Here is a 16,598-nt window from a genome sequence, read left to right as displayed (position 1 = left end):
CAAGCCCAAGTAGCCCGAGTTTGTCGATAAAGACCACCAATTTTGATATTTTCTCTCTTATAATGCACGACAAAGTATTTTTTCTCGTACTACACAACGAAGCAAGAGTAAAATGTGCCACACATCCAAACCACTGAACACAATGGCATAGGGAATTTGAGTAGCAAAATACATACGATTGTTGTGATTAAAATTTTACATTGTAAACAAATAAATAATACTGCTCCAGTATTTTCGAGTAATTGATGAACGGATTAACGGTGGCACGTTGTCAAGCTTTTAAATTGTGCGGCTTTTAAAACTTTCTATATAAAAATTCTTCTGATATTGTTTTAATTTTTTATGGTAATATTGTTTTAAATTTATTTTAACTTTATAATTAATTCATTCATCCATATCCTTATATAAATATTAAAAAATCATGAATTTGCTGTTTAGTGTATATGCAAGTACTGCTTAGTACTAGTATTTGTTACTCCCTCCATCCCCTAATATAAGGAATTTTGACATTTTGCACTGTTTGACCGCTCGTCTTATTAAAAAATTTGTGCAAATATAAAAAACAAAAAGTTGTGCTTAAAGTACTTTGGATAATAAAGTAAGTCATAAATAAAATAAATAATAATTTTAAAATTTTTTAATAAGACGAATAGTCAAACAGTGCAAATAAAATGTTAAAATCTCTATATTAGATAATGGAGGGAGCAGCTTCACGAGAAAAGAACGTGACCAACCTAAATAGACTGCACGTGACCAACCTACCAAAGGATAATAGGATATAAGTATGGTTAGCTGCAGGCGTGCTAGACTGGTGTCGCTGCTAGTGTGGCTCGACGAGAAGAGTTGAATGACCGAGACGGAAGATTATTTGGCAGACAGTGACCGACCACGACGCTCTGCTGTGTTCGAACCACACGGTTCGGAACACTTTGTCCCTATAAAAAATACAGAGTAACCCTTATCACAAGTGATGATTAAAATGACTTTAAAAAGTAAATTAATATAATTTTTTTAAACAATGTCTTTATTAAAAAAAATTAAAATACACACCGTTTTGCCAGGTTTAGAAAACCTTTGTATAAAATACGATCTCTGTCACAAAATAAACCACCCTCATCCAATACAAGTTGGTTTATTTTTTTGTTACAAAATAAACTATTCTTGTTTGGTACGGGTTGGCTTATTTTGTGAAGAAAGGAATAAATGTTTAATTTCGGCGGACATTGACCGACCACGACGCATGCATCACGCATGCAGTGGCCGATTGCAGGCCGGACAAACGTCCATTATATTTTATTGACGAATTAAGCTGACGGCGGCGGGCCAGCTACTATTCCGGCCGCCTACGTCCGCCGTGCGTGGCCTCCTGTGCTTCACGATGCAGCCTGCTGGTGGTGCCCTGGAGGTACGGGTACCTGGCATCTCTACGTGGCCTCTTCCGACGCCCCGCATTCACAAATAAGGGCATGTTGTTACAGCTTCAACTTCTAAATATAAATATAACTTCAGGAGTTGAGTCTAGAGTGGATTTGTGGAGTTGCCTAAACCTAACTCCATAACTCTAATATATTTTGTGAGAAAGCTCCATCCAACTCCACTCTCAATTTTAGTGGAGCTGAAACTGTTTGGCTGAGCTCCAGCTCCAGGAGGGGTGGAGCTGTACCAAACATGCCCTAAGCCGCCGTACCGCGTACGCGTACGTATAACCTCGCGTCTTTACAGTCTACAACTACAGGCTGCAAAGCTATATACACAGTACACGTTCTTGCCCTCATTGCCACATAGTACAAAGTACACAAAACCCCAGATCGAATCTCACCCTTCCTTCTTACTCCACTTACTATTGCTAATTAATTCTCAACATGTATATGGATGATCCTGAATATTCTCAACTGGATATATACATTGATCTGATCAGCTAGACTAGAGTCACTATTAATTAATAATCATCGATTAATTAAGTCCTGTTAATTCCCGATTCTGCCCTCCGCCATACCAAGTTACCAACCCACGGCTTCATGCAGCAACCACAGGTGCAATCCTGTACTTCCATTCGACTCCCTTTATATATATCATCAGTAGCTCCATACTTGAGCATCCTTGATGCTTCCCTTTCCTCCAGCAGCGCCATTGCTACTGAATCTGAAACATCTCCATTGCTGCAAACTACAAGCCGCCACTAATTAATTAGCAAAATGGAGAAGCCGGGTGATGATGACAAGCTGACGGTTCCACTGTTGGAGCCTAAGCCGGCTACCAACAAGCATCAGGAAGATGATGATGCAGAGGAGGATGAGGTTGGATCGGTGAGGCGGCGAGTGGTGGAGGAGAACAAGAAGCTGTGGGTGGTGGCGGGTCCTTCCATCTGCGCCCGCTTCTCCTCCTTCGGCGTCACCGTCATCAGCCAGGCGTTCATCGGACACATCGGCGCCACCGAGCTCGCCGCCTACGCCCTCGTCTCCACCGTCCTCATGCGCTTCAGCAATGGCATCCTGGTAAGTCATGCCGCTGATTCCCTTTTTACTTATTATTACAGAGTTATCATTACACAGTTTTGGGTTTAAATTATTATTACTACGTTGTAACAATTCAAATTGATCTTTCTTTTTACCTGTTTCGTGTTTTCGGCAACTAGCTGTTTTTTATTTCTAAAAGCTGACTTTGATGACGTTAAGTTTTGACTTAATTGTGCCGATTCAGAGACTAACAGCGCCGCGCGCGCTGGAAGTTTTTTGTTGTGCTTTAATTTGCCCATCGATTAATTGAGACAAACAATGGATGTTCGGTTGCTGTCTTTATAGGTTCAAAACAGAGTGTTCGATCTTGTCCAGCATTGTTGTACTATAGCTAAGAAGCTATAGGCTCGATTTTTTTTTTTAAAAAAATGGATATAGTACATACTGCAGGAAGAAAATTAATCATGTGAGACCTTGCCTCCTTGGATTTTCAAAGTACTAGTAAAACTTTGAAGTAGACTCTTGACCTAGCCATCCTTCCCTTGCACGGCTTTCTCTCCAAACATTAATTAGTACTCCCTCCGTCTCTAAATACTCGAGCAATTGATTTTTTTTAAACATGTTTAACCGTTTGTTTTATTTAAAAATTAAATAATTATTAATTCTTTTCCTATCATTTGATTCATTGTTAAATATACTACTACTACTCAAATTTTTTAATAATATTCATAAAAGTTTTTGAATAAGACGAACGGTAAAACATGTTTAAAAAAGTCAACGGCGGGAAGGAGCATATAGCATCTACCTCATGTATTCTTTTTGCCGGGTCTTTTTCATGTGTATTCTTGTTGGATCTTCTGATATATATTTTTTCTTCTGCAACTAAAGTAGTTCGTACTACCTCTGTCTACTAGCTGTGCAACAATAGCAAAGTCTTTACCTAGATTTTTCGAACAGAATATACAAATAAAACATAACCAGACCATACTGTCACTCCTATGAAAACTACTGTTTACTAAATATTAATTTGCACTATAAATCATCTATTGATATGCATATAAAAACAGTATAAACTACAAATTAACCGTATATGCACATTGTTGTAAATTGCAGCTTGGCATGGCTAGCGCATTAGAAACGTTGTGTGGACAATCATATGGCGCCAAGCAATATCACATGTTGGGCATCTATCTACAACGCTCATGGCTAGTTCTCTTCTGTTGTGCAGTCATCCTTCTCCCGATCTATATCTTCACAACTCCACTCCTAATCGCTCTTGGTCAAGACCCTGAGATCTCTGCCGTCGCTGGCACCATCTCTCTATGGTACATTCCCGTAATGTTCTCTTACATATGGGCATTCACGCTCCAAATGTACCTACAAGCGCAGAGCAAGAACATGATTGTCACTTACCTTGCCTTCCTCAATCTTGGGATTCACCTCTTCTTATCATGGCTCCTAACAGTCAAGTTCCAACTTGGTCTTGCTGGGGTCATGGGATCCATGGTCATCTCCTTTTGGATCCCTGTGTTTGGCCAGCTCGCTTTTGTCTTCTTTGGTGGTTGCCCTCTAACATGGACAGGGTTCTCATCCTCTGCTTTTACTGATCTTGGTGCTATTATGAAGCTTTCGCTATCGTCTGGAGTGATGCTTTGGTAAGTAACATGGTTATGTTTATATGTATATATGAAATTTTCGACAAAAAAAATTGATGATAGCAAATAGAAAGTTAATATTTTAGATGCTAATTGTTAATCAAGTTCTTTTATACAAATAATTAGAAGCTCATTAATTTATTCTCATTTTTCTTTTACCTTTTCAGTTTAGAATTGTGGTACAACACCATATTGGTGCTCCTCACTAGTTATATGAAGAATGCAGAGGTTGCTCTTGATGCTCTTTCTATATGGTAATATATTCCACTCCAATCTGTTGCATATTAGTTTAGAAAACAACAACCAGATCATATTGTATCATGTATATCATTGTATTGTTTTGTGTGTCTCCTCTAGTAATTGAAAAGGTTGCTTATTGAACATTGTTGTTTTCACTTGCAAAATTTGTAGCCTTAATATCAACGGTTGGGAGATGATGATTTCTATCGGATTTTTGTCTGCAATAGGGTAACTTCACGATCTCAGCTGTCACTCACTACGTGGTTCATCTAACTGATGCAACATGAACCATAAATTTGACATATACTTAATGCATGTACATTTTTAGAGTGCGGGTGGCAAATGAACTTGGAGCCGGGAGTGCAAGAAGGGCTAAGTTTGCCATTTTCAATGTGGTCACCACTTCTTTCTTGATAGGATTTGTGTTGTTTGTGCTCTTCCTTTTCTTCCGTGGAAGCCTTGCATACATATTTACTGAAAGTAAGGCGGTAGCAGATGAAGTCGCTGATCTTGCTCCCCTTCTAGCTTTCTCCATTTTGTTGAATAGTGTTCAACCAGTGCTCTCAGGTATGTTACTCCATTTGAAGGACAAGTATATATCAAAGTAATTCAAAATTTAACAATGAAATTACTAATTTTCTAATTATATATAGGTGTCGCTATCGGATCGGGTTGGCAAAGTGTAGTTGCCTATGTTAATGTTACATCGTACTACTTGATTGGTATCCCTCTTGGTGCAATACTAGGCTATGTGCTAGGATTTCAAGCAAAGGTAAGGAATTTTTGTATGATAGAATTTCACTAGTTAATATGGATTTAAGTTGTGTCCCTCACTTATGTTCATTCTTTATGTAGGGTATTTGGATCGGCATGCTTCTTGGAACACTAGTCCAGACTCTTGTGCTTCTATTCATCACACTTAGGACCGATTGGAAAAAACAGGTTGCCTTTTTTTTTACCTCTGCTCATATTTTCTTTCTTATCCTTTTTTCTGATTAAATATCTTTTTTTCAAATAATATAAGGGTCTCTCTAGAAAATTCATGGGTCATTAGAAGAGCATATTTTTCTCATGTAATGATGTGCTTGATGTTTAATTTTTTTTCAGGTAGAGATTACTCGAGAGAGATTAAACAGATGGTATATGGATGAGAACGGGCGATCACAGAATTCAATAGGAAATGCATGATCTAAAACTTCTGCACACTTGTAAAGAATTTTGATGATTTATGAATCAACCTGTCAAAATGGGATTGTGCTCGGATTTAAGATTTTCAAGGTTTGAACTTTCAAAAAATTCATCAAGGTCACGTATCCACCAAAGAACAATTTTAATCATATGGCTTGGGATGATGGCTTTTCCGCCGGGAAAAGTTATTGTATATATACCCCTTATCCTATTATTTCACCAAGCCCTTGCACAATGTGAGCTTTACATGAATTTTTGTATTAATTAGAAAGAGCATTTGTATGCTTCCATGTAAGTCGATTGTATTCACTATGCTTTATTATCTATCGTGACTAAATTTATTGATTGAACTATCAAATATGAGAAACAGTCAAATTTCACCAAAACAAAACAGAGAGAAACTGGCCATTCGTGTTCTTTTCAAATTCTAGCTACTAGACCATAGCGATCACACTTTTCAAACCATTAAACACTTTGTTTTTTTTAAAACAAAATATTATATAAAAGTTTTATAGAAAACTCAAAAATGATCATTTTCAATCTCAAAAAACACCATGCGCTAATTGAGTATCGGCTCCTATAAGCAAATCGGTTAATCCAGCAAAAAGCTATATCAAACGGGCCATTCTGGCATAGTGTTTTGTAAAAATGTTTCAATTTTAGAGCATCTCCAAGAGATAACCGATCATGTTACCTAAAGCTATATTACTTTAGAAATTATGTCTAAAACACAGCCTCCAACATATACCCAATCATGGTCCTAATATTCCGACACGCCCAATCCTATCAATGCTCTGGCGTGACTGATTGACCTGGCAGCTAATGGAACCCTCACGATACCCTTCCTTGCCCCGACAGCTGGCGCGCACTTGCGTCCACCTTGCTGACGCGCTGGCCTAGTGATGCGCGATCGCCCAAGCCCTAGCGCTTGCAGGTCGTTTGCAACGTGACAAAAACGAAACAGATCGCTAGAAACAAATAATTGAAGGAGAGCCCACCTAAGATGACATGACAAATTTCTAACATTTTGCAAAGGGCACTGCTATTGCTAGAGAGGCATGATTTTCGGGCCTATTTTTTAGGAAAAAGTTTGAATTACGCTTGAACTATTGTGGCAGTACGAATTATCCACCTCTATTTAAAAATTAGACATTCTTCAACCTCAACTTTTTATACGGACGAATTATCCCCTGACAGACTCCGGAATGCTAGCGGTTTTGGTCCTACGTGGCGCACATGTAGCAGTCTAGTCAGCATTAATATATATATATATATATATATATATATATATATATATATATATATATATATATATATATATATATATATATATATAAGATAGGGCCCACATGTGGTGACCGAGAAAAGAAGCAGAACTGACAAGTGCCCTACCATTTTTTATTTTTTATGCTGACTGGACTGCCACGTGTGTGCCACGTAGGACTAAAACTTCCGAAGATGAAGATGAAGATTAAGTTTTTTACGTAAAACGAGGCGGTATTAACGTATGATTGATTGAGTTTTAATTACTAAAAACTTGAAAAATAGATTAATATGATATTTTAGAGTAACTGTCACGCCCGGAATTTCTATCCAAAATTCCAAACGCTTACATGTGTGTGAACCCTCGTCCAGGAATCAGCCGAGGCACACAATAACAAATTGATAATAGAGTACAATTATTACTCTAATTATTAAGCGAATAAAATGCCATTACAGAGGTAGATAATTCCTCTCAATCAATAAAGATCTAAGCAGCGGAAAAAAAAATAAACGGCGCAGACAATTCCACTCCACAAGCAGCTTGACCAAGGCTACGCCCAATCATCCACACCATCAGCATCACTGTAGAACTCCTCCTCTGATGAATGATTGTAAGGTGAGTATATGACATACTCAGCAAGCCACGTAGCAAATATGCAAGTGCACAGGATAACAAAGGATGGCATAATAGGGTTTCATTTGCATAAACAACATTTAGTAAACATTTCAGAATTTAATAAAACAGTTAAGTAATAATTAAACAATATTAATCCAACGCTATACAACATACCCTGTTGCATAGGCCCAACCATTCTGAACAACCAATCCCGGCTGCACAGTCTTATCTCCAAAGCAGGAATATACCATTCCAAACCAGGAGCTAATCAAATTATTACCAGTTATAGCATCTTTTGATAGGGTGAGAAGTGTGAGACTAATCACGAAAGACATTGTTAGACCCGCCCATAACCGCGGGCACGGCTATTCGAATAGTTTTACTCTGGCCAGAGGTGTACCACTGTACCCACAAGACACAGCCCCACGACATGTCACCATGCGCCTCGATACCACCACGGTACCTCGGAAAGGAGCTGTGACAGTACCCCTCGCACAACACAATCCACCATAGCGCACCGTTCCTGGATCATAATCACCCCCTTATAAACAAGGCATGGACTCCCCAGCAACCCCCGTGGGCTTATCTCCACCACTTCTCAGTCTGGTGCCCCGCAATGAACCATGCTATACAAAAGGTAAAGCCGTTGCCCACGCTGGCTTGTGGTTGGCACGGTTAATGTTTCACAACCGAAACTCGTGAACCGGTCCTTAATTGTCATGAGCACGACCATCAAAACCATGTGCTCACAACCCACCATTTACAGGTTTTAGTTGGCAAATTAATTAATTAACCAATCATGATTAACCATCATGAGTTATCAATAAGCCATCATTAAATAATAGTGAGTCATAAGTTATCTCAATAGTGTGCTAATGTTTCTAAGCATGGCTAAGCAATCATATCTAATATCTAGCTGAACCAATATATCAAGCCCAACTAGTCAAGTTATAATAACCCAAGGTATCAAGGAATAAAGTAATCAAGAACAAAAGGGCTATAACAAACAATAGGCTAATTCCACCCAATGACATTCGAAAATAAATGCAATAGTTGAATAGAAATAATAGCTTTAAACGGGATCAACATGCTCAAAGGGTTGCTTGGAATCTGTGTGACTTGCCTTGCTGGCCTGGGAACTCTTCAAATTCTTCTCCTGCGAAAACGGACTCTCCGGAAACGTCGGAATCTAAACAGAAAAGAGCAAAACACCAAAACAGCACATAAACAAGCATGAACAGTACATGTGGATATTTTTAACATGTAGATCTCAATTTTAGAAAAATTTAGAGACTTGAACCAACTAAATCCGAGCTAAGATGAATTAGTTATGAATTTTTAAAGATTAAATCGGATTAAAACACTTATATGGATTTTAATTGAATTATGACGCAATAATGAATTATTTTTGAAAAGGAAAAGAGGATTTATTGCGTCAGCGGCTAGGGTTAGCGGTGGACCGGGTGCTCGGCGACGGTTCACGAGAACGGACGGCCGAGATCGATCCATCCAAAACGAACGGCCGAGATCGACCGGTCCACGGCCGGACCATGGCGGACGGCATCGATGACGTCGGCGATGACGTCATCTCCGGCGGCGACCGAACCGCGCGAGTTCGCGGGCGAACGACGGCGCGGCGACGCGAACGGAGAGCACCTACGGGTAGCGGACGGCACGACGAACTCACCGGTGACCAAAGAAGCGGCGGAAGAACAACGGACGGCGACAGCGGCGAAGAAGAAGCGGCGGCGACCTCCGGCTTAACAACGGCGACGGTGTTCCGGCGGTCGACAGCGACGGCGGAGTGGCGGACGAGGTCGGCGACGGCTTGGCGACCACGACGGTGACCTCCCCGAGCAGCGACGACGACTGGAGCGACGGCGACGCACGGCTGGAGCGACGGCGGCGACGGCGGCGCGAGGGCTCACGGTGCTAGGGCTCTACGGGCGACGAGAGACGAAGGCAAGGGTGGCGACGGGTAGCGGAGACACCGGGGATCCTTTTAAAGGGGCAAGGAGGCGGCGGCGAAGGCCCACGGCGACCGGCGACGCGAAGGGAAGGTTAGGGTTCGGGAGAGAGAGACGAATCCGATTCGAGATCGAATCCTCCGCTTTCCAAACGATTTTAGCCGAAGTTCCAAAAGGGAAAAGGTAGAGGAGGTCCCGAAGATCATTTCCCCTCTATTGATTTCACCGGAAACGGAAAGGATCGGCCGGATTTGGAAGAAGACGACGGCGGCGCGGCGCTAGGGTTTCGGGCAGCGGCGGCGCGAGGAAGACGACGAGTCTGATAGGTGGGCCCCACCTGTCAGCGGGCGGACGCGCGCGCGAGCGACGGCTGCGGCTGTAGACTGGGCCGACTTGGGCCGGGGAGAGAGAGAGAAGGTTTTGGGCCGACTTTCGGCCCAAAGCCAAAAGAGACTTTTTAAAACTTTTTCCAATTTAAATTATTCATGAAATGCAATTCCATTTATTAAAAATACTTCCTTAGCTCAAATAAATCCCAGAAAAATCTAGGAATTATAGAATTAAGCAAAGTATTTAATGAAATTTTATCTGGCCCCATTTTATATTAGAATTTATTATTTAAAATTAGATCTTCTCTTCTAGGCTTTTAAAATCATTTCTAATAATTCCAATTAAACAACAATTTATATATTTAGGATTTTTAGGGTGTGACAGTAACTTTCGTATAAAAAGTTTTCGCACGAAATGCACCGTTTAGCAGTTTGAAAAACGTGCCACAAAAATCTTAATCTTCATCCAAATTTTGTTGGAGAAAAGAACCCGTTCTTCCCCTCCTTGCCACACGATCCAACTGTTAATTCCTGTTAATTTGATCCCTCGTTGTCCGAGAATCCTGATCAGGAGTCACTGTTACTTACATAGTACAGCTAATTTCCCCCTCAGCCATCCCTACCTACCCGCCATCTGCAGAACCATATAATTTAGGGGCAATCTCTCACAGCAGGTTGTGTTAGAGACAAGAGTATTAGAGAAGACTGAAAATATGCGCAAAACAAAACAAGTCGCTAACACATAATTAATTGAGTATTAATTATTTTAAATTTTAAAAATAAATTAATATAATTTTTAAAATAACTTTTTTTATGAATACATACTAGCAGTTTAGAAGACGTGTGGATATAAAACGTGAGCATCATGCTTTCCTTTCGCTGCAGCCTTCCCTTCTTCAATTCAGACAGCTACTAGATAGCAGAAGATATGATTTGATGCAATTGAACTATATTCCACGATGTTGAATTAAATCGTGAGTTAGCTGGTACGTAGTGGTGGTGTGCTGCCGATGGGTTGACGAGAACAAGGTAACAGGGCATGAATTGATGAATAGGATGGCCATTTTTTTTATTATTAACCTTTTTTGTGTTTAAATTTTAAATAAACATCCCAAAACTTATTTTTAAAATTTAAAACTTTTAACCACGCCATCCCGCCTGGCATAACGAAACTAAACTATCATGTTCATCCTCATTTGACTTGACAATAGTATTTCACCACATCAGACCAGCCAATACGATTAAAAGGTCTAGTTTTGAAATTAAATTTTGTAAGAGTTCATTTTTAAAATTCAAAATAAAAAAAAAGTTCATCGATGGCCGACACGAGACGGCGACTCGATGTCGATGGTGTCTCCATGCAATGATGTAACGTTTTCCTTCCCGTGTCTCCTTTTTCCGGGACGCATTGGTTGGCATCGTTGGATGAGGAATCATTTTTTGTAGCAACCACTTTAATTAATTTGGCAGTGAGCCAGTGACCGTGACGCAGATACATGAGGATGCACTGATGCAGCACAGCAGCGAGGCCGGACAAACATACCATTTATCGATGACGTTGATACCGGTAGGCCACATCGCTGCTAGTAGTACTACTTATATTACTCCATTCATCCAAGAAAAAAAAGTTAAATTCTAATTGGACTTAAAACTGATGAAGATAAAAGTTACGTTGATGTATATAAAACGAAAAAGTTATTACTCCCTCCGTATTCGTATTTTAATGTATGACACCGTTAACTTTTTGACAAATATTTGACCTTTCGTCTTATTAAAAAATTATATAATTATGATTTATTTTATTGTGATTTGATTTATCATCAAATGTTCTTTAAGCATGACATAAGTATTTTTATATTTGCATAAAAATTTTAAATAAGACGAGTGGTCAAACGTTGATTAAAAAGTCAACGACGTCATATATTAAAATACGGAGGGAGTAGTATATAGTTAATTAAGTTTTAATTTTAATTATTATAGACTTGATCGCTCCTCCTCCTCCGTACGCCCGGCCATGCTTCATGATGGTGGTGGAGGTACGTGGTGGAGATTACCTTCAGTATCCGTCGGAAACAGAATGCTATGACTTTTAAAAGAGAAAGTACACGTGATTGCCCTCCTCGCCACATGCTGACATGCATTATGTTTACACACAACCCCTGCCTGAATCGATGATAGTATTCCCACACAAGATAAAGATAAAAGATGATGATGATCAAGTGTTTTTGCGTAAAATAAGTTGATATTAATATATAATTAATTGAGTTTTAATTATTAAAAAAATTAATTAATTTGATATTTTAGAGTAACTTTTATATATAAAATTTTCGCACGAAAAATGTGTCACGAGTATCCAAAATTTTATCTAATTTTTTATTGGAGAAAAAGAACAGGACTTGAGTAATTGTTTATTAATTTCTTCCCACACTGCCCTCCCTACCTACCCACCATCTGCAGCAACCACAGGGCCAATCATGTACTTCCTCGCTCGATCGTCTCTGGCCCCGCCATTAAACGGTAGATGGGGAGACCTGAGCATCATCGATGGATGCTTTCTTTTCCCTCCCTGCAGCCTTCTTCAATTCAGACAGCTACTAATATCTGCAACTCAAAGTATTCGTACTCCTGTTAACTCCATCGATCTCCATTGTTGTGCACTGGAGAGCTAGCTAGCTAGCAGAGTAGCAATGGAGAGGACGACGGAGGATGATGAGAGGCTGACGGATCCTCTCCTGGAGCCTAAGCCGGCGATCAACGGCGGCGGCGGAGGCAGCAACGAGGAGGAAGAAGAGGTTGGGTCGCTGGGGCGGCGCCTGGTGGAGGAGAACAAGAAGCTGTGGGTGGTGGCGGGTCCGTCCATCTGCGCGCGCGCCACCTCCTTCGGCGCCACCGTCGTCAGCCAGGCCTTCATCGGGCACATCGGCGCCACCGAGCTCGCCGCGTATGCCCTCGTCTCCACCGTCCTCATGCGCTTGAGCGTCGGCATCCTGGTATGCCTGATGAACGCTGATTATTCTTGCTTATACGGTAGTACGTAGTACTACTTAATTTAATTACAGGTACAAGTTAGTTTTCGTTAGTACGTGTAACAGTTCAACTCGATTTTTTTTTCACATGATTAGTCTTTCTGCAACTAGCAACATTTAAAGACAAAATTTGATACATGATATTCACAAATTATGGTAGTAATTAACCCTTATTTACTAATACGCACCATCAAAACATGGCTTTGTACGGATACACCTTAAAACATCGATCTACTCCCTCTATCCCAAAAATAACCTAATCCTACCAGGGTTATTTTTTTTTTTTTTTTGACCGGGGGAGTACTCAGCTAAGAAAAGAGAAGACATACAAAATGTCGATTATTCCCTCTAGTCTTGCACTCTTGCTAGGGTTCAACAGCGAGAGAGCAGAGAGACTAGGAGATAGGGATACGGTCTGGTTTTCACACTTGAGAGGCCTGGGCTATTCTGGTCGTTTTCAAATATGCTAAAAATGATAAAATAATAGATATGATATTTTCTAGCAAATTAACACGTTCTTTTAGGTGTCCTCTGGTCAAGCCACGTTTTGGGAGTATCCCTAATAAAATCGCTCTTTGGATATCTTGTAGTAAATTTTGCCAATTTTAAAAACATAACTTTAATAATGTTGGAGTCATGACTTAATTATGTCTATCGAGACTAATAGCGTCACTAAGTTTTTTTTTCTTGAATTTAGTTTGCACATCGATTAATTCGTACAAATCATGTATGTTTGGTTTGCCTTTATACTTTCAAAGTGTTTTTTTCCACCATTGTACTATAGATAAGAGTTAGGCTCGATGTAAAAAAAAGACATAAAACGTATCGAAGGAAGAAAATTATATGGGATACTTGCCTCCTCACATTTTTTTTTCTTCTTGAGAAGGGGATCATCAAATTATTCAACTTTCAAAACACTAATTAATATTTGAAGCAGGCTCTTCATCTAGTCATCCACCCCTTAATCATGGCATTTTCTTCATGCAATAACTATATAGTGTGCTCTTTCTTTATTCTTCTTGGATCTTCCATATCCTATCTTCTTCGTGCTACCTCTGGCAACCAGCACTGCAACAATAACAAACTCTTTATGGTACAAAATATACAAATAAAACATAAACATACCTTACTTTAAGTTATAAAAATGTTTATCTTTTACTAACAATCATTTCTTGTTACAAATCATCTTGTACAAAATGCATACATAAACAATTCACTATTAACAATTAATTGATAGTTAACCATACATATACATTATTGTAACTGCAGATAGGCATGGCAAGCGCATTGGAAACTTTGTGTGGGCAATCATATGGTGCCAAGCAATACCACATGTTAGGCATATATCTACAACGCTCATGGATAGTTCTCTTCTGTTGTGCAGTAATCCTTCTCCCAATCTACCTCTTCACCACCCCGCTCCTAATTGCGCTTGGTCAGGATCCCGATATCTCTGTTGTGGCTGGCACCATCTCACTATGGTACATTCCCATCATGTTCTCCTACGTCTGGGGCTTAACAATCCAAATGTATCTACAATCACAAAGCAAGAACATGATCGTTACCTACCTCTCCTTGCTCAACTTTGGACTCCATCTCTTCCTATCATGGCTCATGGTGGTCAAGTTTCACCTTGGCCTTGCTGGGGTGATGGGCTCCACGGTCATTGCCTGTTGGATCCCTATATTTGGTCAGCTCGCATATGTCTTCTTTGGTGGTTGTCCTCAAACATGGACAGGGTTCTCGTCCTCTGCTTTTACTGATCTCGGTGCTATTATCAAGCTTTCGATATCATCCGGAGTGATGCTTTGGTAAGTAACTGTTATGTTTATGTATACATATGAAATTCTGGATAATTTTGATGATAGCAAACAAAAGGCAATATGTTATATCAAGCTAGTGTTAACCAAGTTCTTTCCTATAGCTAATTTGGTAGCTCATTGATTTGTTCTTGTTGTTCCTTTGCCTTTCAGTGTAGAATTATGGTACAACACCATATTGGTGCTCCTCACTGGTTATATGAAGAATGCAGAGGTTGCTCTTGATGCTCTTTCTATATGGTAATATGTTAATATACTATTGTTGCATAGTAGTTTAGAAAATAATAGCCAAAGCATGCATGTTGTATCATGTACATCAATTTATTGTTTTGTGTCGATCCTTTAGTGCTTGAAGAACTTGCTTATTGAGCACTATTGTTTTCACTTACAAAATTTGTAGCCTTAATATCAATGGTTGGGAGATGATGATTTCTATTGGATTTTTGGCTGCAACTGGATAACTTCATGATCTTACTTGTTACTCATTAAGTGGTTCATCTGACTATTCCATTATGTCCTATAAATTTGACTTATACTTAATACATATACATTTTTAGAGTGCGGGTGGCAAATGAACTTGGAGCTGGGAGTGCAAGAAGGGCTATGTTTGCCATTTTCAATGTGGTCACCACTTCTTTCTTGATAGGATTTGTGTTTTTTGTGCTCTTCCTTTTCTTTCGTGGAAGCCTTGCATACATATTTACTGAAAGTCAAGAGGTAGTAGATGCAGTTGCTGATCTTGCCCCCCTTCTAGCTTTCTCCATTTTATTAAATAGTGTTCAACCTGTGCTCTCAGGTATGTTATTTTATTTGACAGATGAATATATCAAAATAATTTAAAATTTCACTTTGAAATTACAACGTTTTCTAACTATTTATAGGTGTCGCTATTGGATCTGGTTGGCAAAGTGTAGTTGCCTATGTTAATGTTGTATCGTACTACTTGATCGGTATCCCTATTGGGGCAATACTAGGCTATGCTCTAAGATTTGAAGTAAAGGTAAGGTCCTGGTTGCCATTGTAAATTTCATTAGGAAATCTTAGGTCTAAGCTGTGTTTCTCACTTTTATTAATTGGCTCTATAGGGCATTTGGATTGGCATGCTTGTTGGAACACTAGTGCAGACTCTTGTGCTTTTATTCATCACACTTAGGACTGATTGGGAAAAACAGGTTGGCTTTATTATCTTTTTGCTCATATTTTTTCTTATCTTGTATTTAATTAAATATCTTTTTCACACAATATAAGGGTCTATCTAGAAAAACATGTGGGCCATTGAAAGAGCACACTTTTTTAGATTTTAATGGTGTGCTCTATTGTTTTTTTAGGTAGAGATTGCTCGAGAGAGACTAAATAAATGGTATACGGATGATAATGGAAGATCACAAAATTCGAGAGGAAATCCATGATCTGAAACTTTTGCACATTCATAATGGAATTGTAAGAGTTCAAGATCCTTCACGATCACATCATCCATCATCAATGAACCAAATGTTAATCACAAGGCATGGATGATGTTTTTTTCCCCCGAAGTGTCAGACCAAGGAAGAACCACGATGTTAGTGAAGTAACCTTGAATATAAGCCCCTTATCCTTTTTTTTTAGCATGATGCAGCATATGCTTGACCTTTATGTGTTTTATATAATTTTTTTGTATTTGTTGGAAAGAGCATGTATGGCTAAGTGCTTGTATGTGAATTGATTGTACCCATTGGGTTTTGTTTTCTACCTTTGAGTAAATTTATGGATTACACTATCAAATGAGAGAAAATATCCACACTAAAAGTTGTGGGTCATTTGTCCCTTTCTGGAATGAAGTGCTTTGTAAAATGATTCCAGTTTTAAATTGCAGAAGATATGATTTGATGCAATTGAAGTATATTCCACAATTCTTCTCCTCTCCTGCAACCAAGATTTTTTTTAGCCATTTGACGCGCTTTATTGATATCAAAACACACAGTTATAACGTTCACAACAACGTTTAGAAGCTAGGGGGTTCAACCCAGTTACAAGAATTCTTCAAAATGAAAGCATGATC

The 16,598-nt window shown here is 39.3% G+C and overlaps 2 protein-coding genes across 2 annotated transcripts; both read left to right on the top strand.

Moving 5' to 3' along the window:
- Nucleotides 1–1,951: 1,951 nt before the first annotated feature.
- On the top strand, nt 1,952–5,886 carry LOC127756490 (protein DETOXIFICATION 21-like). The gene is made up of 8 exons (XM_052281830.1): nt 1,952–2,495; nt 3,570–4,111; nt 4,279–4,365; nt 4,523–4,579; nt 4,680–4,918; nt 5,005–5,123; nt 5,207–5,293; nt 5,459–5,886. The coding sequence occupies exons 1-8, from the start codon at nt 2,196–2,198 to the stop codon at nt 5,537–5,539; spliced, it is 1,512 nt and encodes a 503-aa protein (XP_052137790.1). The 5' UTR covers nt 1,952–2,195; the 3' UTR covers nt 5,540–5,886.
- A 6,357-nt stretch (nt 5,887–12,243) lies between these two features.
- LOC127756489 (protein DETOXIFICATION 21-like) lies at nt 12,244–16,356 on the top strand. The gene is made up of 8 exons (XM_052281829.1): nt 12,244–12,704; nt 14,010–14,551; nt 14,714–14,800; nt 14,961–15,018; nt 15,119–15,356; nt 15,442–15,560; nt 15,646–15,732; nt 15,889–16,356. Exons 1-8 carry the CDS (start codon nt 12,402–12,404, stop codon nt 15,967–15,969), a joined length of 1,515 nt encoding a protein of 504 aa, XP_052137789.1. The 5' UTR covers nt 12,244–12,401; the 3' UTR covers nt 15,970–16,356.
- Nucleotides 16,357–16,598: the final 242 nt, after the last annotated feature.

The sequence above is a fragment of the Oryza glaberrima genome, chromosome 12 (assembly GCF_000147395.1).
Source record: "Oryza glaberrima chromosome 12, OglaRS2, whole genome shotgun sequence".
Lineage (NCBI taxonomy): Eukaryota > Viridiplantae > Streptophyta > Magnoliopsida > Poales > Poaceae > Oryza > Oryza glaberrima.
The sequence above is the reverse complement of the archived record's forward strand: the minus strand, read 5'-3'. Positions and strand labels throughout refer to the sequence as shown.

Excerpts from the sequence above, each read along its gene's own strand:
- LOC127756489 (XM_052281829.1), top strand. The coding sequence starts at position 12,402 with ATGGAGAGGACGACGGAGGATGATGAGAGGCTGACGGATCCTCTCCTG. Across the intron at positions 15,019-15,118 it reads GATTTTTGGCTGCAACTGGA|GTGCGGGTGGCAAATGAACT; the intron begins TAACTTCATGAT and ends TACATTTTTAGA. Across the intron at positions 15,357-15,441 it reads TGTTCAACCTGTGCTCTCAG|GTGTCGCTATTGGATCTGGT; the intron begins GTATGTTATTTT and ends AACTATTTATAG.
- LOC127756490 (XM_052281830.1), top strand. The coding sequence starts at position 2,196 with ATGGAGAAGCCGGGTGATGATGACAAGCTGACGGTTCCACTGTTGGAG. Across the intron at positions 4,112-4,278 it reads TCGTCTGGAGTGATGCTTTG|TTTAGAATTGTGGTACAACA; the intron begins GTAAGTAACATG and ends TTACCTTTTCAG. Across the intron at positions 4,919-5,004 it reads TGTTCAACCAGTGCTCTCAG|GTGTCGCTATCGGATCGGGT; the intron begins GTATGTTACTCC and ends AATTATATATAG.